Raw genomic sequence first — 25,471 nt, 5'->3', positions numbered from 1 at the left:
AACTTTTAAGAACATCAGAAATTTCAAAGGAAAATCTGGATTCAACACTTCTCTTGAAAAATAAGATAGTTTCACAACCTCAGGTCCCAGAAAACTGAATAGCAACTACCCCCTGTGCGTGGGGCCCACACCTGCACACTTCAGTCATTGATGCTGTCTGCTTGTCCCTTCTGGGTCTACAGGCGCCACTGGCTCCCACTGGAAAAATGCTTTCTGTCCTCCATAAACTCATCCAAGCAAAAGTCAACAGTGTCTGCCCAAGAATCATTACTTACTTGTACTTGTAATCAACAATCTGGACTTCAAACATAGATACTGTTTTCAGTGCGTTTACAAGCTGGGAAAAAAAAGAGAAACATTTAGAATTTCTTTTCCTTCCTTCTCTTCTGTTTTAACTTTCCTTTATGAGTCCTAAAATTTCTTCCCTTTTGCATATAATATTTTTCAGCCATTAATACCCTTCAGGTCAATTGTTTTGAACCCTAATTGGGTTCAAATCCAGGCTCCAGCCCTGAATGCATCACTTCCCTAAAATTCCAAGGCACTGGGTTGTTATGAGGCTGAAAGGAGAAAATTCGTGGGAGCAAAGTGCTCAGCACAGAAACACACTGGGTTAACTGTTACGATCACCACTGGCTGGTTATTCTTTCAACTTTTATCATACAGTTTTGGGCACCTGCCATGTTCTAGCCATTATGCTAAGAGTTTTCTTCCCATCCATTATCTCACTGCAGACAAATCACTAGCACTTTGGACCCCATCCTCTGAAAATACTAAAGACTTGGCAGAAAAACATTTGCAATATTTCTACCTAGAAAAACAATTATTCTATAAGCAAACAGAAAATAACAAAGCATGATCAATCTATTATCAAAAACATAGTCATGGCTCTTTATGTCCCTGACAATGAGGCACCATGGATCACCATCCAGAAATTTCGGTATTTGTTATCATGCTGCCCTGTGGCATACACTACACCCCAACGGCAACCTCGATGCTTACAAGTATCCTTGACTGGGCATTTAAATTGTGCTGGCATTTCTAAGCACTTTAGGTTTACTTCACTTAATCCTCATAAAAGTTACAGTGAGTAAGTATTAGTATTATGCTCGTTTTATAAATGAGACAACAAAGACTTAGAGAAGTTAGGTCACTTTCTCAGGATCTCCCGGCTCGCAAATGCAGAACCAAAATTAAATCTAGGTCTTCTGACCCCCAAACCTGTGTTTTTAACTATTGTGCTCTATTGTCTTGTTATAGAAAGCAACAGACAGTGACCAAGCTCTAATCCCCAGCCCTGTTACACACACACACACACACACACACACACACACACACAGTCATAAAATGGAAATTTCTTTCTCTAGACAGCCCCTGAACACACATGAATATACTGCATATATCAAAGAGATGAAGGAGGGGGGAGAAAACATTAGAATTCTGTTTTCCAGGAGAGAATTAATCAGACGGCATAAGCCTGGTCTTTAATGAGATGTGCCCACATAAAAGGAATCGCCTGCTCTGAGGGTCCCAGGGCAAGTGCGCCCTTTTTCGCAATTTCTAGTGGCACCAGAGAGGTGGCCATAACCCTTCTGACACGACAGTTCGAACCCTGAAGTTGGGCGGGATTCCATAAACCATCACTTAATGAGGCCATTTGGGTTGCATTATCTATTCACTAATCAAAGTATAGTCCAAGGTGCTCTCTTCCCTGCCGGGAGCTGCCTTTTCAGTGACGTCCAGTCCTCGGGAGAAAGGCAGCCAGTTGGGTGCTCTCTGGCTTGAAGTTGGGAGCTGAATTACCAAGTCTCACCTTGGGGCAATGTCATCTGGACAGCCCGCACCGTAGCACACCCCGGCGCTCCGCCTTTCCACTGGACTTCTCTCCAGCGGCTTGATGCTGTCCCTTAGCCCGCCCCTTCCTGATAGGCTGAGATCACAGGTAGATTCAGCCTCCTCTGAGAGCTGTTTGCTGTCCACACAGTTAGGAAAGTCATCTCAAACCCGGAATACCTGGACTTAACACCTCCCGTTACTCTACTCACTAGCTGGGTGAATGTAGGCATGTTTTTTAAACTCTGAGCTCAGTGTTCTTGTCTAGATCAGAGGATAATGACACAATACCTACCTCGTGGGTTTGCTGAGAGGGTTGGGGGACAAAAATGCCCGGGAAGCACATAGGAATATGCTTGGTACACAATCAGCACTCAAGATGTGTGGCCCATACCAATATCCACCATTGATCCGTGGCTATGAGGCTTCCTGTCTACTTACCTAACATCGCATTATTTGATACATTTTTATTTCTAGGTCTTTAAACACACACACACACACATATACACACTCTGCTCATTTCTTCCATCCACAGAGATTACAATCAACATCTTATTATGCCATACATTCACATCCTCCATAATCCATATGGGTCTCGGGAAGAGATGCTAATTACATAATTTTGATCAGCCTGTTGGGCATCCAAATTAATCTGTACAAAATATTTTATCCATCAAAACCTGTCCCCGCCTCTTTCCTCTTACTAAGTTTTTTTCCATTTCAATTCCACTTAACTGCCTGAGCTAAAAAGCCTGGAGTCAGACTTAATCCTTGATAACTTTCCTGGTCTTACCCTACACAAATGTGCTTTTACATTCCAAAACTTAAGTATCATTGTCCCTATCTCCAAAACATATCTCAAATCTATCTATTTTGTCATCTCTACTGTCATCACCGTCATCCAAACCCTCTCCCCTGGGCCACAGGAATGGCTCCTAATCAACCTCCCTGCTCCCCCTACTCTTGCAGGCAGAATGACTTAAAAATAAATAATAAATCAGGTCACATCTCTCCCTGTGTATTTATGTTCTATTTGCTGCTGTAACAAATTACCACCAACGTAGCATGTTAACACAATTTATTCTTTTGCAGTTCTCCAGGATTAAAGTCCGACATGGGTCTCACTGGGCTAACATGGAGGTGTCGGCAGCACTGCATTCCTCCTGGGGGTGCTAGTCTAGGGGAACCTACTCTTGCCTTCTCCTGCTCCTAGAAGCCGTCCACACCCCGTGGCTTGCGGCCCCCTCCCTCTATCTTCAAAGCCAGCATCTCTCTGGCCCCGATTCCCTCATCACATCTCCTTCTCCGACTCTCTTTCCTGCCTCCTTCTGCCACTTTTAAGGAAATGATGAATTGAGAGCTGAACAGTGAGAAGAATTTAGCTAAGAAAAGAGCTTTGCAGGCAGAGGCAGAAGTCCTCTGGTGGATGGAGCTTAAGACCTGTTTGTAATTACACTGGGCTCACGTGGGTAACCCGGGAAAATCTTATTTTAAGGCAGCTGACTGGTGACCTTAATTCCATCTGCAACCTTAATTTTGCTCTGCCTTGCAGCCTATAACCTATTCACAGGTTCCAGGGATTCGGACATGGGCATCTTTTGAGAGGAGGAGAAGATGTTATTCTGCCTACAACACCCTGCTTAAAACCTCACAGTGGCTTCCCCTTCAGACTGGAATAAAATCCGTGTCCTCACCAAGGTCTAGGAGGCCGATATGATCTGGGCCTCCCTGCACTGTGCCCAACGTCTCTGAGCAGTTACGGTATCACCCACCTCTCTCATGATGCTACCGCCATACTGGTGTTCCCTCCATTCCTGCAACTCTTACAGCTCAATCCACCAGCGGATATTTGCCTCTGCCTTGGAGCTTCTTTCCCTGGCTCGAGTCATCTCTGATTAGGTCGCAGTCCAAGCAGCGCCTCTTCAGACGCCCTGCCTCCGTGCCTCCCTCTTCCATCTGTGGCCCCAGACTGTATCATGTCACCCTGGTTCCTTTCCTTCAGGGCACTCATCGCTGCCTGGAATCACTGTACTTACTGACTTGTTCACTTATTTCTTATCTGCCTCTCCCCTCTAGAATGGAAGCTCCATAAGGGCAGGGACCTTCCCTGTCTTTCTTTTATCTCCAGGGCCTAGAATATGGCCCGGCACATAGCAGACGCTCAATTTACTTTAGTGGAATAAATTTTCCTATTGTGAGGCTATCTTGAAGGCATGATGTTGTAGGCAGGGGCCTTGCATGGTGATCTCATTGCAGTTAAATATATTTATGGGTTGGTACAGGTAAAATGAGTTGGGATGCCTAAGATGTGAACAGTGTCTAAAACACAGAGACATGAAAAAGGATGGAGGGGCCGGGCGCGGTGGCTCACGCCTATGATCCCTAGCACTCTGACCTCAGGAGTTCGAAACCAGCCTGAGCAAGAGCAAGACCCCATCTCTACTAAAAAATAGAAAAAAATTAGCTGGACAACTAAAAATATATAGAAAAAATTAGCCAGGCATGGTGGTGCATGCCTGTAGTCCCAGCTACTTGGGACGCTGAGGCAGAAGGATTGCTTGAGCCCAGGAGTTTGAGGTTGCTGTGAGCTAGGCTGATGCCACAGCACTCTAGCAGGGTGACAGAGCAGGACTCTGCCTCAAAAAAAAAAAAAAAGAAAAGAAAGAAAGAAAAGAAAGAAAAGAAAGAAAGAAAGAAAGAAAGAAAGAAAGAAAGAAAGAAAGAAAGAAAGAAAAAGAAAAGAGAGAGAGAGAGAGAGAGAGAGAGAGAAAGAAAGAAAGAAAGAAAGAAAGAAAGAAAGAAAGAAAGAAAGAAAGAAAGAAAGAAAAGAAAAGAAAGAAAGAAAGAAAGAAAGAAAGAAAGAAAGAAAGAAAGAAAGAAAGAAAGAAAGAAAGAAAGAAAGATGGAGACTCTTCCAGCTTAATTGGCTACCAGAACCACAGGACTGCCCCATGCCATCAACCATCTCCCAAAAGACACTCTCGCATTTCTCTTGCTCGTTTGTTAGAAGGGCAAATATTTAACAATCTATTGCAGTAAGGGCAGGACCTCAGCTTATGTCTCTGTTTTCGAGTTGGTGCAGATGAATGTTTACAGTAAGGCAAAGCTAGTTTGGGCAATGATGGGTAGTTTGGTGACTTCCGCTAGAAATTCAAGTCCAATAAATGAACTGGTCATAGGCCATTAAACTTCCCTTAAAACTAACAGTTTCAGATCAAGGCTTTTAGTACAATGTGAAAAAAATAAACCATAGTAGCTATGGGAAGGTAAATTCAATATGAAGATATTAAAAGTGTATACCAAAAACTAACCTCATTTTGGTTTAGGATTTTCCGGTATTCGGTGCTCCGGGCAAGAATGGTGACTCGAATTTTTCCATCCTGTAATCAAAATGAAAAGGCAAAATAACTCCGTATGTGCCTGGACAGGGGAATGAGCATCTCAACCTAAAATGTGATTTTCACAGATAAAAGATAAACTATGGGATATTGCAAGAATGTGCTTTTTTCCTTCTCGTCCTTTCCATCTTCTTTGACATCTCTCCACCCTCTCCGAAATCCCCATCTAACCCACACACCCCTGCCAAAAAATCCACCCACCCACCCAACAAAATAGAACAGCGTAATGAACTGGTTTTTGTCTTCTGTGGCTAACGTGGACACATTTTTATTCCCTGAGAGAAGAATGACGGAATTAGGCTAAAAAATAATAGTGGCATTGATGTGTCCTTCCTGGGTTTCATCATCACACAGGGCTCCACCTTTCACACGTCTCGGGTGACGGGTACACTAAAAAGCCCTGACTTCACCACTGTACAATTCATCCACGTAACAAAAAAATCAGTTGTACCCCCTAAATCTATTGTAATAATAAGAAAAAAAGAAACAGAAAAGATTCTCCTGATTATTTTTTTCTGAAAAGATGGTATTGACTTCTATTAAAGATGAAACCTCAAACCCACCTCAGAACCCACAGTGTATCCATTACCTTGGGTCCCTCTTGGGTGATGTTTAGTCTGTGTAGTACATGCTGGGAAAATGCCCTGAATAAGCCAGTATTTTGACAGCCAGATATCTAAAATAAAGACATCAATTCATATGACAAAGAATACTTCTGTACTGTAGTTTAAGATGCTTTCAAGTTATGCATAAATGCTATCTTAAAACCTAAAGTCTACGAATATGAATGTTACCAGTGGCCAACATGCTTACCAGAGGAGTGTTGTAGAACAGCCCGTACCTCATGCGGGGGAGTAATGAAAAAACAGCTTCTTTAAAACATACCTAAGAATGAAGACACATTAAAAGATAAAAGAATATAATTTGCACCCTTCGCACCAAAATAGCACTTATGATTTTGGAAAATAGATTTTAATTATTCTCCATTTTCCATTAAAATAGTTTGAATAGCAAACTATTTCATTCAGACAGACTAAAATTCAAATTTTTGGAAAAGTTATGCAAAAACCTTTTTAAAAGCTACATGATTAATAACAATGAGAATCTGAGTTACAATAAAAGAAACTAAGAAGTCAAATCAATGGTAATAGTTAATAGAAACTCATATTAAATATCGATTTTATGAGTGAATCATCTGCACACGAGAGTTATTTACAGATATTTCAGTAAAATTTCCAGTACCCTTTTGGAATCGTACGTTTTCAAATGTATAACATCATAATCAGTAAATGCTTTCCATGTGTCGGAGAACAGGTCACCATATCCATAAGAACTCTGAAGGTAGAAACAAAATAAGTTAGGGCAATAAAAGGATACAGGAAATCTTTCAAAAGATTTCCTTTGAAAGGAAATTTTAATAATAATACATCGTAATCCTGACTGATCCCTTCTCTGGGAAACTATGTATTATTCAATAATAACCACCTTCTTTTCCTTGTTCCCCAAATTCAAATTATCTACCACAGGGGAAGGAGGGGCTGCTTCTTACTCTCATGTTGAAAAATCAAAATTTGGATATTCTTCAAGACAACATATAATTTTCTCCCATGTCTCAAATTTAAACATGCACAGAACCCATGACTTAGAAATTCTACTAATAGGCATCTGCCCTACAGAAACGCTAGGATGAGTGTGTGAAGATATAGGTATATGGAAAGGATGTTTACTGTAGCATTTTGGTAAATTAGCAAAGAACTGGAAACAAACTAAATGTGATTGGGGCAGGGACAATGAACTCATGCACTGGTGAACTTCCAAAATAGCCATCAAATAGGATGCCATGTAACTGTGAACAAAAGGATAACCCTAACCGTACTGACTTGGAAAGTTGTCCATGAGATAATATTAAGGTAGCAGTATGAAAGAGAGAATACATTTTCTATAAGGATATAAACATATCCTTATACAAATTTTATATATATACACATGTGTCCTCATACAAATCCTTATGTGTAAATTTTATGTAAGGATATATTTGCATTTATTAAAATAAAACAGTCTTGCAAGGGACTCACACACATGTTGACTGCAGTTACCCTTGGGGGAAATGGAATTGGAGAAGAGAAACAAGGAGACTTTTTTTAAACTTCACATACTTCTGTGTTGTTTGAACTTATTATAATCAAGTATTAGTTTCATAATTAAAAATATAATAATAAAGCTACAACTTCGCAGCATAAGACAATGTGGAAAGCCCACAGCAATCTCCCCTTTTTTTCATTCCATTTAATAAGAGCAACCCTGCCATGCCCAGACAGGCATCTAAGCAGGGTCCCTCTGTGCATCTTTGGAGGTGGGAGGCCCTGCCCACCCCACTGAGGAAGCTGCGTGCTAAAGGCAGGAGCCAAACTGCTGAGCTTGGCAAGGAGGAGAGGGAAGACCTCACAGGCCTTTTAGTGGGGACAGTTTGTAAAATGTCACCAAGACCTGAACTGCAGTCACAGCTACCTCCCTGCCTTTCCCCTGGGCAAACTGCTCACCTGGGGCCATCAGGACTGGCTGTGGGGCCACCATCCACTGCGGGGGATTTGTATCGCAGTCAGCCTGCAGGCCACAGTGTCACTTAATCTAAGGCCTTACCAACAGAAACAGCGAGCACACAACCCCTCACTTAGCACCATCCGTGCAACCTGCAGTCTTCTTGGGCCTGAGTCCTCGAGCAACCTGGCAGCACTGCCTGTCCTGAGAGCCTGACTGAGTAATTAGCAGGGGCCACTCTGACTAAGAATGCAGGTGAAAATGGATGCACAGGGAGCAGCAAAGGAGGGAGGGAACATCAGGGCAGCCAAGCGGCTCAGCCACATCCAAGCTGCTTGTCCATGCCAGAGTCGAGGCCAGACTGTCCTAACATCACATGCCAGGGTAACCAAGTAGCCCGGGATCGTCACAGTGGCCGTGCATCCCGTTCCAACCCAGCAGGCACAGAGAAGGGAGGGCTGTAGAGCCTGTCTCGATTTAACTCAGTCTAATTGAGGAAGATGCAGAAAAGCATACAAGGTACACGGAAACTTCTGGAATGTGAGACACTTTCTGGTAACAGGTTCTCTGGAGGACTTTAGAAGGGCCAGCGTTGTGGTTTCCGAGCACAGGTCTGGGGTCAGGCTGCCTGGACCGGAATCCCTGGCTCCACCTCTCCCGGCTGTGTTATTTTAGAACACTCACCTGCTGCTGGGGCCTCAGCTTCCTGTTTGTAAAATAAGCTAATTTAAACTTCAAGTCCATGGGGGGCAGGGGAGGGTTGTGAGCATTAAATGAGATAACATCAGGTGTCATTTTTTATTAGGTGTCATTTGTTTAAAAAAGGGCAAAACAACCCTGAGTTAATCATTCAGGGTTTGTGATAGTTGGTGGTTACGTCCTGAAATCACTTCTACAAACAGAATAAAAGAAAGGAACTGTTGTTCCTTTTGCTCCCAGAAACGTTTCCAAGAAATGAAACTGCAGTGGCAGCAAAAGTGGAACGCAAGAGGGAAATGTACATGCAAGCAAAGAGGGAAACTAAAAGAAAGCAGTAACATGCCAAGGATTACAGAACCAATCAAACTGTTCAAATCAAACTAAGGGTCTAGGCAGCAGTGATCACGAAGACCTTTCTGTGCAGCTCTGCTACAAGCCTCATATCTGCGAAAAATGGGTCAGCAAGACTCTTCCCCCTTCTTCGGGAGAATCTGACCTTCATTCCCTGGCTAGCTCTGCTCTCTGGAAATGAAGACGGCACATGTCAACCCTGTTTCCAGGCAACATTGCTTCTGATCAAAAAAGACGCTTGGTGGGTAAATTGCATCTCGACTGGGAAAGTCATGTTTAGGCTTCCCTGAGTATAATGACTCTTGCAACTGGGCGTGTCTCTTTCAAGGATCCTGGGGGCTTCACCAATGCAGTTGAGACAGGAGATGCTGCCCCACCGTGGGGCAGGAGGCTCTTAGCCAAGGCAGCTCCTGTGCCCGCCCCATGTGGATCTTGTCTCCTTGCACGTGTGCTGTGCTGTGTGAGCTGCTCGCGTCGCCCCTGGAAGAAATGCTGGATGCAGCTCTGCCAGCAAGCGCTGATCCCCTGCAATGTCATCCTGAGCAGACTCATGCCAAGAGCAGGGCATATAAGTGTCTTGTGAGTCAGAACGTTTAGTGGAACCTGAGATGACCCCTTGGCGAGTGTTCCAACTTCCTCCAACTTCCCAGTTTAGGCAACCTCTCTCGTGTACGCTGCAAACTACTTGCTCTCCTTGTCATTGTCATTGCCATAGTTAATATTCAGAGCACATGTACTGTGGGCCAGGCATTGTGATTCTTCACACTCTATATGGTTCATCCTCAAAATGACACCATGCTAAGTACTCTAATTATCTCACTTCATGGGTAAGGATACTGGGGCACATCTTGGGGTTACCTTGGCAGGTGGAGGGGCCAGATAGGGGAAGAAATGTGGAAAAGGCAGGCAAAAAAATAAAAGAAGGAAAAAAGACTGCACCAAAAACAATAAATAGCAGGTGTAATTCAACACATGTATTTATGTGCATGCCTAGGACCCACAGCTCATGGTGCTGTGTGCACAATGAGCTGAAACACACAGGGCAATTTGGCATGAAGCAAGTAGTAACAGGGAAGATTGATTAAGCAAAGGCAGACAGTAAATGCAAGAGGCTAAACAGAAAGTAAAGAGAGGCAAGCTCTTCCAATGTGGGTTATAGAGACTGAGCGAATGACAGTCTTCATATGTTTGTCTCTAGGGAACACTGAGCCAAAGTCACTGCACCTCTGATCTTTGGAACTTCCTCTACTCAAAAGGGAAAAGAAATCTTCCACTGCCTCATTCTAAAATTCAAAGAACAAAGAACATAATTCAAAGAACAAACACATACATCTATCTGCCTATATATATATATATATATATATATATATATATATGTACATGTCAATGCACATACGCAGACACATTCAACCCATCTACATACACGCAAATATGTGTACGGGTGTGTATGTTTAAACATGCGTGTCTTAGAAAATTCTGTTTCACAAGATCCAGGTCCCACACTGACGGAGCAAGGCAAGGACAGCACTGAAGCAGAGAGAACATTCTTACTTACGGTGTCCCACATCACGATGTGCACATCTGTACTGAATGAGTTATTGACATGCTGAGTGATATAAAGATTGATAAAATCACAGAAGTGGTGATACATGTTAACACCTAGTGTTGGAAAAGAAATTCTATGTTAATTAACTTCAAAGAATACATGAGTAAACAATTTTTATTCTACCCCGTCTACATATAGTTTAATGGACTTTTGGTTGAAATAAACGGGGAAAAAAAATAAGAGTTTTTTTCTAAACATGAAACGATCTATGCACATTGAGGTAGTCCTCAATTTATAGATTGATGGGGCTCAAAATTTCACTTTAAAATTGGTTATTTAGAAATTGGGAATTCATTTTCCATATATGCCAAGTAACAAATGATTATGAAGTTTCCAGAAAAAAAAAAAAAAAACAATGTAGATCTATCTAACTTAAAACTGGGTAGAACTACAGGATCATGAAGACTAATCATCATTTCTTCTGATAATTTATTTTTTTAAATCAATTAAACAATACCAATGATGCCTACTAACATTTTGGTAAGTTTCATTCGTGTCTCTTTTTTCCCCTGTCTAATCACTACTTATAATCTTCTTCTTGGGCAAACATTAACCAACTATCACTGAAAAGGGGTGAATGTCTCATGTTCTAATTGAAAGAGCACGAACTCTGGAGTCAGAAGAACTGGGCTGAATTCCAGCGCAGCCCTTCGGGCGTGACATTCTTAAATGAGTTCATAAAGTCCCTAAGCTTTAGCTTCTCCACTAGAAATGGGACACAGTTATACCTAAGTGCCAGTTTTGTCATGAGAAATCCAAAGATAATGTGTCTTAAAGTACCCATCCCAGTGCCTGGCACATACTAAGACCCTAATGAAAACTAGCTGGACACCTCCAGGTCAGATAGAGTAGAAAAGGCTGTGGCCACCATTATTTGTAAATTCATATGTAGTCATAAAAAAAAACAACAAAAAACAGACCACGCACCCTCTCCACTTAGGCAGGTAGGACCCGAGTATACAAATGTACAAGTCTAAATGGGATGAAATCCCAAGAAGTGACCTTTAAAACATGTATTTTAAAGAAGGGAAAATACTGAGTAAGAGAAAAACAGTGACTCTCAAAAGCAGAAATCACAATATATTCTGACTTCATTTTGTGCCAGAAAATGAGAGTAAAAAAATATTCAGTTCTTCTCAGCCTGGCATCTTAGATGATTGGACTAATTTTTTTTTTCACCTAGAAAAATCTTGGCAAAGAGCATATTTTCAAATTAGCAAGAAAAATAAAGTTCTCTGAAAACCCATCTACTTTTCCCAGGTTAGCCATATGGCTCACATGAGCTCTCTCACGTAACATTTAGCGAGTTCGGAGCATTTATTGAGGAATGCAGCAGGCACAAAATAGTGCTTGGTGCTACAAGGACTTATAAACAAGGGAGAAAACATAGGCTCCGTCCTCAAGAAATAGGCCCCTTAGTGAGTCTTGTTCTATAGAACACTCATTCTCCCAAGGTAAGAGTTAACATGAAAGGGAAAACAGGATGAAAGCAGAAGTTAGGGAAAAAAAGATAGAGTTATGAATATAAAAAAGAAATGGCACATGTCTACCTTAGCCTATTATTCCTACTTTACATACTGTATTGCATAAGTATCCGCATAAATTCAACAGCTCACGCATACTCACCTCTTTTACAAGCAGATCACAGTGTTTTCTTTGCCCTTTTTTAATTTCCATATTTTAAAAATGAGTCTGAACCTCAAACGTAGCATTTTTACTTGCTCTTATTTCAGAAACCTAAACTTGTCTGATTTCTGAATTTAATACTTTGTAATATAAGAATTATGACTTCAGAAGGCAGAGCACATTAAAACTATGATCAATAAATTATAGTAATTCTGAAATATTTGTGACAGAGGACTCTCTATATTTCACTGTAAGCCCAACCTCTCATGAATTTTGATAGGATATAGCACAGTAATCTCTGTCTCTCATAATGAGAGAGATAATATAGTGCAATCTGTGTTTCTCCTCTCAGGGCAACTAGTTCGCAAAGTTAGAGCTACGCTTGCAAGTTGGAAGTCAGAAGCTATAGGAATATATGGGAAAATCATTTTAATTTTTTGTTCAAGAATATATCCCAGGAGCAACTTCCAGAAGAATTTTAAGTTCATTTTAGTCATGAAAACGATATTAGAAAGTCTACCAGGAGAGGTCAGGGACATTTCTTTCCCACTCATACTATATACTAAATTTTGAAAAAAAATTAATGAAACACCATCTAAATCAAGTGATTAGAGAAACCAGATGGGGTAAATTTAGTTACAAAAGCTATACATATGCCTTCTTCTCTCTTCTTTTGATTTTGATTAAGTCCTTTGATATAAATGTGAAGATTTTTTCGAAAACACCAAAGGCATAAAATAATGAGAAGTTCAAATTCATTCACCTACTTCTTCAAAGAAGAAAGCAAAAAGAAAATCCACTGCTTGTCCTACTGCTTCCAAAAACTTCATAGAAAATTACTATACACATATATGCAAAAAAGTAAAGCCTCATTAACAAATATATAAATAATAGACAACTTCTCACCTGCATCTAATTTCATGAAATACGTTGGTTTTTCAATAACAATGTCACATTTAGCATCTTCTATAGGTCTGAAATTGAGCTGAGTATAGCTCTGCAGCTCAGCAAACCTGGAATTATGAATTGGGATATGATTTCAAAGTCATTCTCCCAAGCTTCCTATTGCAACATTGTAACTTAAGATCTGTTCATTAGGCAAATTTTACTTCTAGTTTGCAGAGGCACTCCTGTGGAGACCCTGCAACTTCTGAAACATACTGACATTTATATAATTTGATATCAATTTTAATGTTGAGATTGGGAACAAACATAATTATTATAAAATTCAGTCTAATGTGTAAGATAGTTACATTGGGAACCTACCAAGCAAAGAGGAAATTACACACTGGATGCACTAAATAATCTACCAGTAAAGTGGGAAGATTCACAGAGTTTCCTCATGAGACTTAGAGAAACTCTCATGGTAGACTTCTTGGATTCTAAGAAGGATGGCCTTCTAAGAATTATCCAGTGCCTCAGAAAGACAGCAGACAGCCAGGCTTCCCAGAAGAAAGGAAATTTCTTTCTTGGAAAATCCATCTTTAGAAGCCACATGGCACAACTGTCTTCCAAACAAAAGATAATCACAACAATTGTGAGATGTGCAGAGTGAACATAAAGATCGTCTGTAACAATGACATGATCATCCTTGAGATTATAGCTCATGTAAAACAAATATCAAATGGCTTCTTTTAAAACACAATGCCAGAATATCATGGTGGTTTCAAAAATATGTCCACAAACTCTTTAATACTTTTCCTTTCAAGAGATGGAAGTTAATTCCCTCCCTTTGAGGGTGCGTTGGACTTAGTGACTCACTTCTAATGAACAGAATACAGCAGAAGTGACGGGATGTCACTTCTGAGATTAGGTTACACAAATGCTGTGACTTTCCTCTTGGGGCACATGCTCTTAGACCACGTGCTCCTGGGAGAGCTGGCTGTCGTGCTGTGAGCAGCACTAAGAAGAGGCCCAGGCCGGGCGCGGTGGCTCACGCCTATAATCCTAGTACTCTGGGAGGCCGAGGCGGGAGGATTGCTCGAGGTCAGGAGTTCGAGACCAGCCTGAGCAAGAGCGAGACCCCGTCTCTACTAAAAAAGTAGAAAGAAATTATCTGGCCAACTAAAAATATATATAGAAAAAAAATTAGCCGGGCATGGTGGCACATGCCTGTAGTCCCAGCTACTCGGGAGGCTGAGGCAGGAGGATTGCTTGAGCCCAGGAGTTTGAGGTTGTTGTGAGCTAGGCTGACGCCATGGCACTCTAGCCCGGGCAACAGAGTGAGACTCTGTCAAAAAAAAATAAAAAAGGAGGGGGCCCATGTGGTAAAAACTGAAGCCTCTAGGCAGAGAGGAACTGAGGCTTACAACAACCTGAGCGAGCTTAGCAGCAGATTCTCCAAGCCCAGCTGAGCCTAGAGATGACTATAGCCCTGGCCAACAGCTTTACTGCAACCTCGTGAGAGAACCAGCTGAGCTACTCCCAAATCCTGACCATCAGAAGTGGCGTGAGATGATAAATGTTTGACGTTTTAAGCCACTTAAAATTTTAGAGTCATTTGTTATACCACAATAGATAATGAATACAAAGATACCCTAGGATGTACCTGGGAAAACATGTTCCCCAGCGATAAATAACTGGTACAATTACACCCTAGGTAACTACCCTGTGGAATCAGATATCAAAAAGGTACTAGGAATCCAAAAGCCCACTAGAACATAGGAAGTAACTACTAGAAAAAGTCTGTTAAGTCAGGTGAGGCTGAGGCAGGAGGATCGCTTGAGCCCAGGAGTTTGAGGTTGCTGTGAGCTAGGCTGATGCCACGGCACTCACTCTAGCCCAGGAAACAGAGTGAGACTCTGTCTCAAAAAAAAAAAAAAAAAGGTTATTATATAACAGTTAACCTATGTGACCATACAGGAGTAGCATTAAAGCATTTCTTTGGGATGAAGAAACAATTCTGTACCCTAATTGTGGTCGTGGTTACATGCACCTGGACATGTGATAACATTTTATATGAGTGCATGTAATCATGGTGAAATCCACAAGTGTTTAGTTCATAATACTGTATCCATGTCAATTTCCTGGTTTTGATCATTGCACTATGGTTACATGAGATAATATCATCAGGGGAAGCTGGGACAGCTGGGACAATGGGAACTCCCTGTACTATTTTTAAATTTTTATGAGTATAAAATTATTTTAAAGTAAAAAGTTTTAACGTTCAAAAAGCTGACCACATTGGTGTTAAAAGCCAGGATAGCATTTACCTTTGGAGAGGAGGATGGGGGTTAGGCCCGGGAGGGAGCCTGGGGTGCTAACGATGTTCTTTTTTGTGACCTGGGCAAGGGTTATATGGGTGGGTTCACTTTTTCATAATCCAAACTATACATTTTTCTGCTTGTTATATATTTCAATATATGTGTATTTTGTAAAAAGTGTTCCCTGAAATACTTGCAGCAATTATGAATTAATAAAAATTCACTTTTTTTTTTTTTTTGAGACAGGGTCTCACTCTGTCACCCAGGCTGGAGTGCAGTGGCACGATCATAGCTCACTGCAGCCTCAAACTCCTAGGCTCAAGAGATCCTCCTCCCTCAGCCTCCTGAATAGTGGGGACTACACATGCACACCACCATGTCTGGCTAATTTGTTTTATTTTTTGTAGGGACAGGGTCTCGTTATGTTGCCCAGACTGGTCTCAAACTCCTGGCCTCAGGTGATCCTCCCGCCTTGGACCCCCAAAGTGCTGGGATTACAGGTATGAGCCACTGCACCTGGCCTCAATTTTGAATTTTTTCTTTCATTTGCAAACAGTAAGTACTATATCATACTTCCTAAGATTTTATAAACATATATTTAATTCAGATACAACCAAGGAATTCACTCCGTTGCTGTCATTCCCCAGAAACTCATGCCAAATTATCTATAAATGAAGTAACATTTTCCATTTGAGAGTCCCTGTAAAAATCCACAAGTGCCAAAAATAAAGGCAAACATTTCAGAAACAGATGTTTAAAAAAATCTTACCATGACTGCAGAGGGCTTTTGCGTTGACCTTCAGACATCAACGTATGAACGTCAAGTCTACAGTGCCCTCCAATTTCACCACTCTGGAAAAAATCTTCCTTAAATCTAGAAGGTAACAAAAAATTAAGTTGAGTTCAGAAAATTTTTTCATGACTCAAGCACATGGGTTGTAATTAAGGTAGATTACCAATCTGTAAAATCAGTTTTTTATTAGAATTTAAGTATTTATAATAGAAAATTTCAAATGCATACAAAAGTAGCAGGATCACATAAGGAACCTGATATACCCACAACCGAGCTATGTCATCAACTCGTGGCCAGTTTGGGTCATCCAGCCCCCACCCACTCCTCAACCCCTCCCTCATATTATCATGAAATAAATCCAAGCCATATCCATGGGTCTGAAAATATTTCTAAATTCCTCTTAGATTTTATTAAAAACATCAACCACTGAAGTACCTGTCATGATTTCTCTTGATATTTCTTAAATCAAGGTAGAGATTGCTTGCTCTGCAGTACTGAAGGTAACGAGAACACACCAGGCTTGAGTCAGTCTGAAGTAAGGTTGAGAAAAATGAAAAAAAAAAACTTTAAGTATTAACACTTCGAGGACTCACTCCAATTTACTAGACGTGTCCACAGAATGTGTACTCTCAAGTTCAAACTACACAATGGGATGAGGAAGGCTTCCCAAGGATTGTGTCTACAGAAGGATTTTTTTCTCCTTCCCAGATGACCTTGGCCAAGCATACTTTTGCCAGTTTCCACATGTTTAGGTTACTATGAAGAACTCCCAAATGTTCTATTTGTATCACCTCAAATTTTAAAGCCAACAGCTGTATAGGTGGTTCAGTTCAGTCCTCTTAAAAAAAGAGTCCTCACTCAGAACCAATACTGCCACCCAGCTATATGAAAAAACATTTTTCAAAGACCAGCCAAATGAAACAAGGAGGAAGGCACACATAAGAGACATTAAAGGCAGGGGGTGCAGTTTGCCAGTGTTAATGAGAGGTGCTTTCTGCAAACTGCAACACTTGTGGGAGCCTCTGTCTCAACATCACCACGAGGGCAATATTTTCTAAATAACTGCATAAAGGAACTTACACGTCAACTACCAGAGCCTGATTCTGTTTCAACCAATCTGGTTTGTGCTGAAAGCAAGAAAGCTTCAAAAACTTTTATCTGCTCTGGATTTTATTTATAGACTTAAGTGCCATTTTATTTTATTATTTTCCCTAAAACTTCCAATGAACATGAATGAGGCCTTAATCTTAACCTGCGTGGCATTTTGGAGTCTGCAGCTGGTAAAAGATTACAATGGACTGAATGTTTGTGTCCATGCAAAATTCCTATGTTGAAACCGTAACCCCCAACGTGATGGCATTAGGAGTTGGGGCTCTGGGGAGGTGATTAGGTCAGGAGGGGGAGCTCTCATGAGTGAGATCAGGGCCTTTCTAAAAGGCACCCCTGAGAGCCCTCCCCAATGAGAAGTGAGCAGTCTGCAACCTGGAAGACAGCCTTCCCCGGAACCCGACAGTGCTGGCCTCCTCATCTCAGACTTCCAGCCTCCATATGAGAAATAAATTTTTGTTGTTTATAAGCCACCCAGTCTACAGCAGCCTCAACAACTAAGACAGGGATCATATTCTGATAACACAAAATATATCAAGATAATCTTAGCCAAAAAAGCATCTTACAAGCCACCTTGAAAGAGGTGTGCAAGGTGGGGTTGTGGCTCTTTCCTTGCCTTTTCCACATGAACAGCCAGACTCCAGCCAAAGGGCACAAGGTAAAACAAACATCCGTTAAAGGCACCCTGCAGCAGCGCAGGTCAACGCTGGGCAACGCTGTGCCTCCCGTCCTCGGGCTTTGTTCACTTTGCTGGAATGCTCAGAGCTCTATCAAGTGACACCTTCCGATAGCACTATTAAGCAAATATTTAGTTTTTTAATGCAGGTAAATTAAAAGTTTTTTTTTTAGTTTCTCAGATTGCCTGGAGATAACAGAGACCCCTGAGATGGCAGAGATTCAGGGTTCAGGATTACTGGCTTAAAGAATACTGTGCCTTAATCATAGGTGCTTACAATTCCATCAACCTTTATAAAATAACACTAAGCCCTTTGCTGGGAGTCAGGCCCGGCACTGAGCATTTTTATATGCAGAACCTCATTTCATCCTTACCAAAATGCTACAAAATGGGCACGACTTCAAGGCAGAGGAAATTGAAACACGGAGTGGTTGAGTACCTTCTCCAAGAGTCAGGATTTGAACACCATAGTTGAGAGCCTACTCTTGTACTTCTTACCCAAAACTGCCTCTTTGCAACGTGTTTATCTGACCCACTGAGGTGCAACTTGGGATGGCTGAAAGCACACTGTAAAAAGATCTGCGTCTTCATTCTAGATGTGTAATTCTACAGGGTAGCTGTGTGGTCCTGGAGAAGTTGCTTAACTTCTCTGAAGACCCTGTTTTCACCTCTGGTAAAGTGGCATCAGTGGTATCTGCTCTGCCTATCTGCCATAATGCTTGTGAGTATCAAACTAGATAACATATAGAAAAGCTTCTGCAAACTGTAAAGTGCAGAGCACACACAGAGCAGTATGGTGGGGGTATATCCTCTGCCCCGAACTACCTCAGAAGGAATTTGTAAAAATGCAATTTATCAGTTTCCCTCCTTTAGCATATGTTGGCATGAGGGAGGGACAGATTCTAAACCTAAAAATATTTTAACTGTCTAAAAATATGTCTATGTGATATACGTGTGATAAAGAGGGCAGGGCTTCCAAAGGAAACAGAACAACCTAGTGGGGGAAGTTAAATAAAATTTGAAACGAATAAATGAGAGGGAGGGATTCCTTTCATGGGGCCATCTGTCTTGTTTTTATGTTATAATCTAAACAGTAAGTGATAAAAATTAATCATCAATAATAAGTAATAAAAATAAACATGGAACTAAACACCCACCATTTCCTCGGGCTGACAGAGCACATGCATCTCCTCCAGCCGCTCTCTGGCATATCCAAAGTCAGCTTGTTTCCAGAATATGTCCTCAGCTGACTCAAGAGTGTCTGTCCTATATTCAAAGAAAAAGATTCTATGATTTTTTTTTGCTTTTTGCTTTTTCTGGACCTTGAACATTCTTTCCAAAGGTTAAATTGCTAGACGTCTGTTATTATTTTAATTTTTGCAAAGTATACTATCATAGTTTTCCCAAAAGTATCCCTGGCGACATGAAGTTACCAAAAATAAGTTATTCACAGACTTACTTTCTTATCATAAAAATAGACAACAGAAATGTATGAAGTTAGGATCATCTGGAACTGCAGACAATGATGCATCATTAATTATTGTATTTTCTTTACCGCATTAACCTTGCATGTATTGGAAGTACTAATTACACTTAACCTCTCCCCAGCAGAAGAGGAAACCGTCCATTTGTCTTCTTAGCATACTCTTGGGGGGGACATATTTTCTATGGTCCAAACTGTTTCTCCCTCTGGCAGAGAAAATGACAGATATTCCTATCCCAGTGTGAGAGAGTCAAATTGAATTCATGTCTCTACAAGCAAATTAATATCTAAAGGAATTACTATCTAAAACCAAAAGAGTCTGGTTGGGAATTAGGACATCAACAAACACTGCAGAGAAAGAAGACTTAAAGAAGAAGAGGGTATTCCATAGGGAAACTTACCATCCCATGTCGACATAGCTGCAAACAGGGTAACCAAACCTGAACTCTGGTTTGCAGAATTTCTCATAACCCCAGCAGTACTTCAGATTTTCTAAGTGTTTCTAGAACATAAAATGTGTACATTTAGGCTGCTTTCCCTTCCTCTGACATTTAGAGAAGACTCAGATTTTTTCCATTAAGGAAACAAAATTTTTATACAACTTTCATGTTTACATTTAACAATACATATTCTTGTAATAAAATAACTAGAGTAAATTCTAAGAAGTGTGGGCTCAAAGTTCTTAACAATTATACCTACTCGCCACCCAACCATGTCTGTCCCCTATCCAAAAATCTAGGCTTCACCTAGACTACCAAAGAGCACTTGAATTAGAATTTCTTGCAGTAGCTTAAGAAACTGCCTGTCTTAGCAAGAAACTGATTTTAAAAATCAGTGCCTAAAAAGGCATATATTAATAAATTGGAATTTCTGTTACCCCAAAAGAATCACAGCTAAATTGAATGCAATGTTACCCATAAATCAAGATCAGCCAGGACCACACAAGACAAGACAACTTCACCACCCTTGGGAAACGCACAGCTGCTGCCGGCCAGGGAGCTGAGAATGCCCTTCTACAAAGCCCCAGGGGCAAAGCCGGGCTGCTTCCCAGGTCTGCTTTTCCATATGCTTCCTGTGCCAGAAGCATGGGAAAGGAAGTGTCTCACAATGCCCAGCTTTGATCTCTAAGGCCGTGGGAGACGCCTTAATGGGCTCCTATTTGAGGCCTTTCCAACTCCTCAAAGACACAGGGAAGGCCACAGCAACAGTCTTAATTATGTGGAAACAGAGGCTGAGGTGTTACTACTGAAATTAAGTGCTAAGTGACCCTCTAATGCGCAGTTTAAGAAAGAAGAGGTGTGAAATTCTTTACTTTTAACCAGGATGTTCTTTTCTGCATAAGATCTCCTTTGCTTCGTAAGTAGTACTGGCTGCCTACTTATTTTAGAAGTGATTTAGATTTGAAATCTCACTCTTGTGAATGGAATATAATTTTAGGCAAAGTGTAGTCACTTAGAAGCATTAGATGAAACTGAAACAATGACTCACAGGGACAACCAGAAGTTAGAATTCTACCTTGAGTTTTAGGTTATAATGCAGAACCAGTAAGCCAGCCTAAATTGTATCCTTTTAAAAATAAATAAGAAGTAAGACCTACCTTATAAGGACACTGTGAGTCTTTCTTACAGATGGTGGCAATATGCCTATTATTGTGCAAAAAGAAGGGAATGTGCTCCTCTGGCAAGCGGATGCCAGCATAGTTATACAGAGGTTCTCCAGTCTCAGGAGGAGTCTCATCTTGGCCACTCAGTGGGACTTCATACAGCAATACTCCAAAGACAAGCAGCATTAACATAGCAACCACCAGACCTAGAGATCAAATTGAAAACATCTTCGTTAAGAAATTTCCTTTATAGTACTCTGGGAGGCCGAGGCGGGAGGATCACTCAAGGTCAGGAGTTCGAGACCAGCCTGAGCAAGAGCGAGACCCCGTCTCTACTAAAAATAGAAAGAAATTATCTGGCCAACTAAAATATATATGTAGAAAAAATTAGCCGGGCATGGTGGCGCATGCCTGTAGTCCCAGCTACTCGGGAGGCTGAGGCAGTTGGATTGCTTGAGCCCAGGAGTTTGAGGTTGCTGTGAGCTAGGCTGACGCCACAGCACTCACTCTAGCCTGGGCAACAAAGCGAGACTCTGTCTCAAAAAAAAAAAAAAAAGAAAGAAATTTCCTTTAAAAGTCTAAGAAAACAGACAAGAGCTAAGCTTAATTACAAAGCACTTTGCTACATCACTGAGTCATGTTCCTTTATTAAACAAATATTTATTGAGCACCTGCTATGTACCATGCACTGTGTTAGGAGCCAGGTATACAGAGCTGAATAAAATAAGAAAAGCCTTGCTCTCACAGAGCTTATAACCTAGTATGAGAATCACATATAAACAATCAAATAAATAAACACCTTCAGATGTTGGCAAGGGCTGTGAATCAAAAAAACCAAGGGCTAGCACTTTTTCTGTAAAGGAGAGATAGTAAATATCTCTGTGGCAACTACTGAACAATGCCTTTGTCCAGAAAGCAGCCATAGTCTATTGTAAAGGAATGGATGAGGCTATGTTCCAATAAAACTTTATTTACAAAAATGGGGAAGGGCCTTGATATAATCCAATTTTCTGATGCCTGAAATAAAATAAAGTAATATGATAAACAACATAGCATGGCAATTAAGAACCCAAACTTTAAAAGCTCAACCACCTGGGTTTGAATCCCTGTGTGCAGCTTCTTAGCTGCATGACCTTGAGCAAGTTACTTAACTTTTCTGCATCTCAGCTTTCCCACCTGTAAAATGGAAATAATAATAAACCTTTCTCATAGGGCTGCTGTGAGTGAAATGAGTTAATTATTGGTAAAGTGTTTAGAAATGTAGCCAACACACACTAAGTGCTATGTAAGTGTTTACTAAAAAACTGTTTGCAGCCATGTGGGGCAGAGAGGGGGCCTCATTCACATTTCAGCTGAGACTTGAATGATGAGGAGTGAGGAAGTTGTGCCAGCAAGAGAGAAAAGGAGACAGACTGACTCTGAGCATGTGTATTCCTGCTGAATAAAAAATAATAATCACAATCAACATGTGAGTACACACCGTGAGCCGGGATGCAGCAATGAAGGGGCAGTGGTGGACTAAACTCCCTGCCCTTGTGAAGCTTACACTCCAGTAGGCATAATAATCACCTATGATAATAACTAAGAAACTCTAGGAGTGAAATCATGCAATCTACTTCAAAGATTGTGCCCCTAAACTCTCCCTTGTCCTAACTTAACATTGCAAAAAAACTGATAATGATCATGAACCTTACTGCATTCCTAACTCACTCAATAAGGGTTCAATCTCTGGGACCAGACTTCTCCTATATATGCCAGACAATAATCACAGTCATTCTCAGTTCACTTTAGTGGTATCTTTGCTCTTTTTTTTTTTTAAGTCCTCTTTCCACTGGATGCCAAGCCGAGCCGGAATACACATTGGGTGTTCCTCAGCAAGGCCTGCTGTTTACTGGGTCATAGTGGCAAGCCAGCTTTCCAAATCAGTCTTCACCAACTATGGGCTATGATGAGGGGACCTTTAGAAACAAACTGCTATATTCAACCAAACTCAAGTTCCCAGGTCACAGGATCATAACTGAACAGTGGGGACACCACGAAGAAACCTTTCCCCTCTGGAGTAGTAAATACAGTGATTTTTTTTTCATTTAGGTGGCTCTGAAGAGTATGTTGTTACCTGCCATGAATCTGATATGAATTAATATTTTTTGCTGGGACTTTTTATCTAAGAGTTAGTTGATAGCCATTTTATAAAATTTAAAAATACATATTAATAGCAACAATGACTCTACTTATAATTAAAATATTTACCTCTTTAATCCTCAAAACCACCCAGAAGCTTTTGTGATGTTTCAGGTCTCTAAAACATGTCAGAAATGAATCATATTACCTTAAAAGGATGCTACAGTAGAATTTATCCTTCAGGTGGTATTTTGAATTAAAGGCAATCTTAAGAGAGAAAATAACAAGATAACCCGTAATCGGCAGGCCTTGCTCATGATGCTCTTTCTTTTCCTTAATGACTGCCATATTGCTAAAAGCAAAGTCACAGGCATGACCCCCAACACAGTCACCTAACAGACCAGATTCCAAGGGTGAGCAGGAAGGAGGCCGCCCAGTTAATCGGGCATCCACAGGATGCCCAGCGGATCAAACACTCCCAAGAGCAAACAATGTTTCAGGTTCTCCCTGCAGTAATTCTGCTCCCTGAAGCTAGAGTGCTAGACTAGTGAGCCTTAAGGTTCACAGCCAGGCCATCCTATCCTTTGACTTTTCCTTCCCCTTGACTTTTCCTTCCCTTGTAATAAAGTCATTGTTATGACCAAGTCCTGACCTTTGGTTATTCAAGTCCATTGTCCTCCACTGAGCTCTGGCCATAAACTCACCTATGCCTGGAGAAGTAACGCTTAGGCGATGGGAAAACTCTACAGACACATCAGAAACCTGGCTTCCGCTCCGGGCACGTACCCACTTGCACAAGGTGGATGAGGGTGGCTGCTGGTGCATGAAAGCACAACCCCCGGGGCCTGGCAGGCAGCTTCCCGGGGTTGGATCCTCCTGCAAGGCCCGCCGGGATGGGTGGATGCACTTCTCCAGCACACGGAAGGCTTTGTGGCTACGCCGCTACTTTCCCCTTCAGCACAAAGCGGCTGGGCTCACTCCACTCCTGTATCCTTGATTAGATTTCCACAGGCCCTAGAAGGTGGGGGTGAGGGAGAAAAAAAGGGAAAATTCTGAAAGATGATGAAATGCACATTACTCCGGTTATAGACACACTAAAAGCCCTGACTTCACCACTATGCAGTAAATCACTGTAACAAAATTACAGTTGTACCCCAGAAATTTATACAAACATAAATAAATAAATACGTTTAAAAAAGAGTTGATGAGAGGTGAAGCTTGGGGTTGACGGGGACACAGTGGACAAGATGGGACAGCGCTCTGCGACAGAGCTTGGAGAAGTCTGAAGAAGGCAGTGAACAAATGAAAAGTTCAACGCATCTGAGACTTAGAATGACTCCTAAACGGCTGGCCGCCACTTGTGCCACAAAGTCTCCCGGCGGGTACAAAGCAGGGCTCCGCTGCCGGAGACGTCTAGGGGGAGCCCCCAGCCGTCTGCCGTAACTGCAGTCCCCGCACCAGGCGGCGCGGTCAGCGGCAAGCGCCCGGCTGCAGCTCAGACGCCGCGCTCGGGTTCGCGACCCCAGGCGCCGCCCGGGACCGCCTCGGGGGCGCAGAGATCCCCGGGAGCCCCCGCCACCCGGGACCGCGGCGCGCCCGGGAGGGGCCTGGGGAGCGGCTCTGGCCCGGCCTCAGCAACCGGGTCAACGCGGCGCGGGCCGCACCGGGAAGGGGCCGAGCGCCCGGGGCCCGGGAGAGCCGGGCCGGGTCCCGACGCCCGCCCCCCCCCGGCCCGCAGCGGGTGGGAAGGCGCGGGCGGAGGCGGGGGAGAGACTGCAGCCCCCCGGGAAGCCGCGGCGGCAGGCGCACAACCGGCCCCGCGCGCCGGGGCGGGAGCGGCGCAGAGCGCGGCCGCGGCGGGAAGGGGAGCGGGCGGAGGCTCCGCGGATCGCGGGCGAGTCCCACCTGGAGCCGGGGAACCGGGGCCACGGAGGAGGAGGAGGAGACGGCGGCTGCTCGGGAGGAGGGAGTCGTCATAACCGGCTGTTGCCGCTCACCGGAAACCTCGGGCGCCGGAGCCGGGCCAGGGGGCGCCAAGGAGCAGCCGGGACACCTCGGCCCGCCGGCGCGGGGCGGACCGGGCCCCGTGGGGGCAGGACCCAGGGGCGACACCGGGAGGGCGCAGGGCGCGGCCCAGAGCCCGCGGGGGTGGCGAGGAGGGGGTTGGGAGGGCACCAACCTGCTTGTCCTCACGGTCTCCAGCGAAGGGTGGTGTGGCGGCCTCCGACCCGGCTTCCCAGCCAGAGCCAACACGCCCGGCGGCGTGGGGAAGCGGACCCCCGTCCCGATCTCAGCAACTCTCCTCGGGAGCACGCGTCAGGGCGGACGTTAGCACCGGGTGGGCGAAACTCCTGACTCGGTTGCTCTCTTCGGCTTTGCACAGACGCTAATTTCTACTGTTTACATTCTTCGGGCAGAGGTGGCTGCCGTAACT

General features: G+C 42.7%; 1 protein-coding gene across 4 annotated transcripts in view; it reads right to left on the bottom strand.

Moving 5' to 3' along the window:
- EOGT (EGF domain specific O-linked N-acetylglucosamine transferase) overlaps positions 1–25,471 on the bottom strand; it is a 32,318-nt gene extending 6,847 nt beyond the window's left edge. The window contains exons 1-14 of one of the 4 annotated variants that reach the window (XM_045529661.1): positions 25,217–25,471; positions 23,824–24,051; positions 20,911–21,122; positions 19,715–19,815; positions 18,988–19,096; positions 16,483–16,577; positions 16,024–16,128; positions 12,958–13,064; positions 10,375–10,478; positions 6,474–6,566; positions 6,045–6,116; positions 5,821–5,907; positions 5,145–5,213; positions 276–337 (exon numbers count right to left, since the gene is read on the bottom strand). In XM_045529661.1, coding sequence (XP_045385617.1) covers positions 276–337; positions 5,145–5,213; positions 5,821–5,907; positions 6,045–6,116; positions 6,474–6,566; positions 10,375–10,478; positions 12,958–13,064; positions 16,024–16,128; positions 16,483–16,577; positions 18,988–19,096; positions 19,715–19,815; positions 20,911–21,108 — 1,202 coding nt within the window. In that variant the 5' untranslated portion in view covers positions 21,109–21,122; positions 23,824–24,051; positions 25,217–25,471. Of the gene's footprint in view, positions 1–275; positions 338–5,144; positions 5,214–5,820; positions 5,908–6,044; positions 6,117–6,473; positions 6,567–10,374; positions 10,479–12,957; positions 13,065–16,023; positions 16,129–16,482; positions 16,578–18,987; positions 19,097–19,714; positions 19,816–20,910; positions 21,123–23,741; positions 23,782–23,823; positions 24,497–24,942; positions 25,030–25,216 lie in introns of those variants that run through there. The other 3 variants (XM_045529660.1, XM_045529662.1, XM_045529663.1) reach the window with 3 other exon arrangements.

This window comes from Lemur catta, chromosome 18 (genome assembly GCF_020740605.2).
Source record: "Lemur catta isolate mLemCat1 chromosome 18, mLemCat1.pri, whole genome shotgun sequence".
NCBI lineage: Eukaryota > Metazoa > Chordata > Mammalia > Primates > Lemuridae > Lemur > Lemur catta.
Note: the sequence above shows the minus strand (reverse complement) of the source record. Positions and strands in the feature narration are given on the sequence as shown.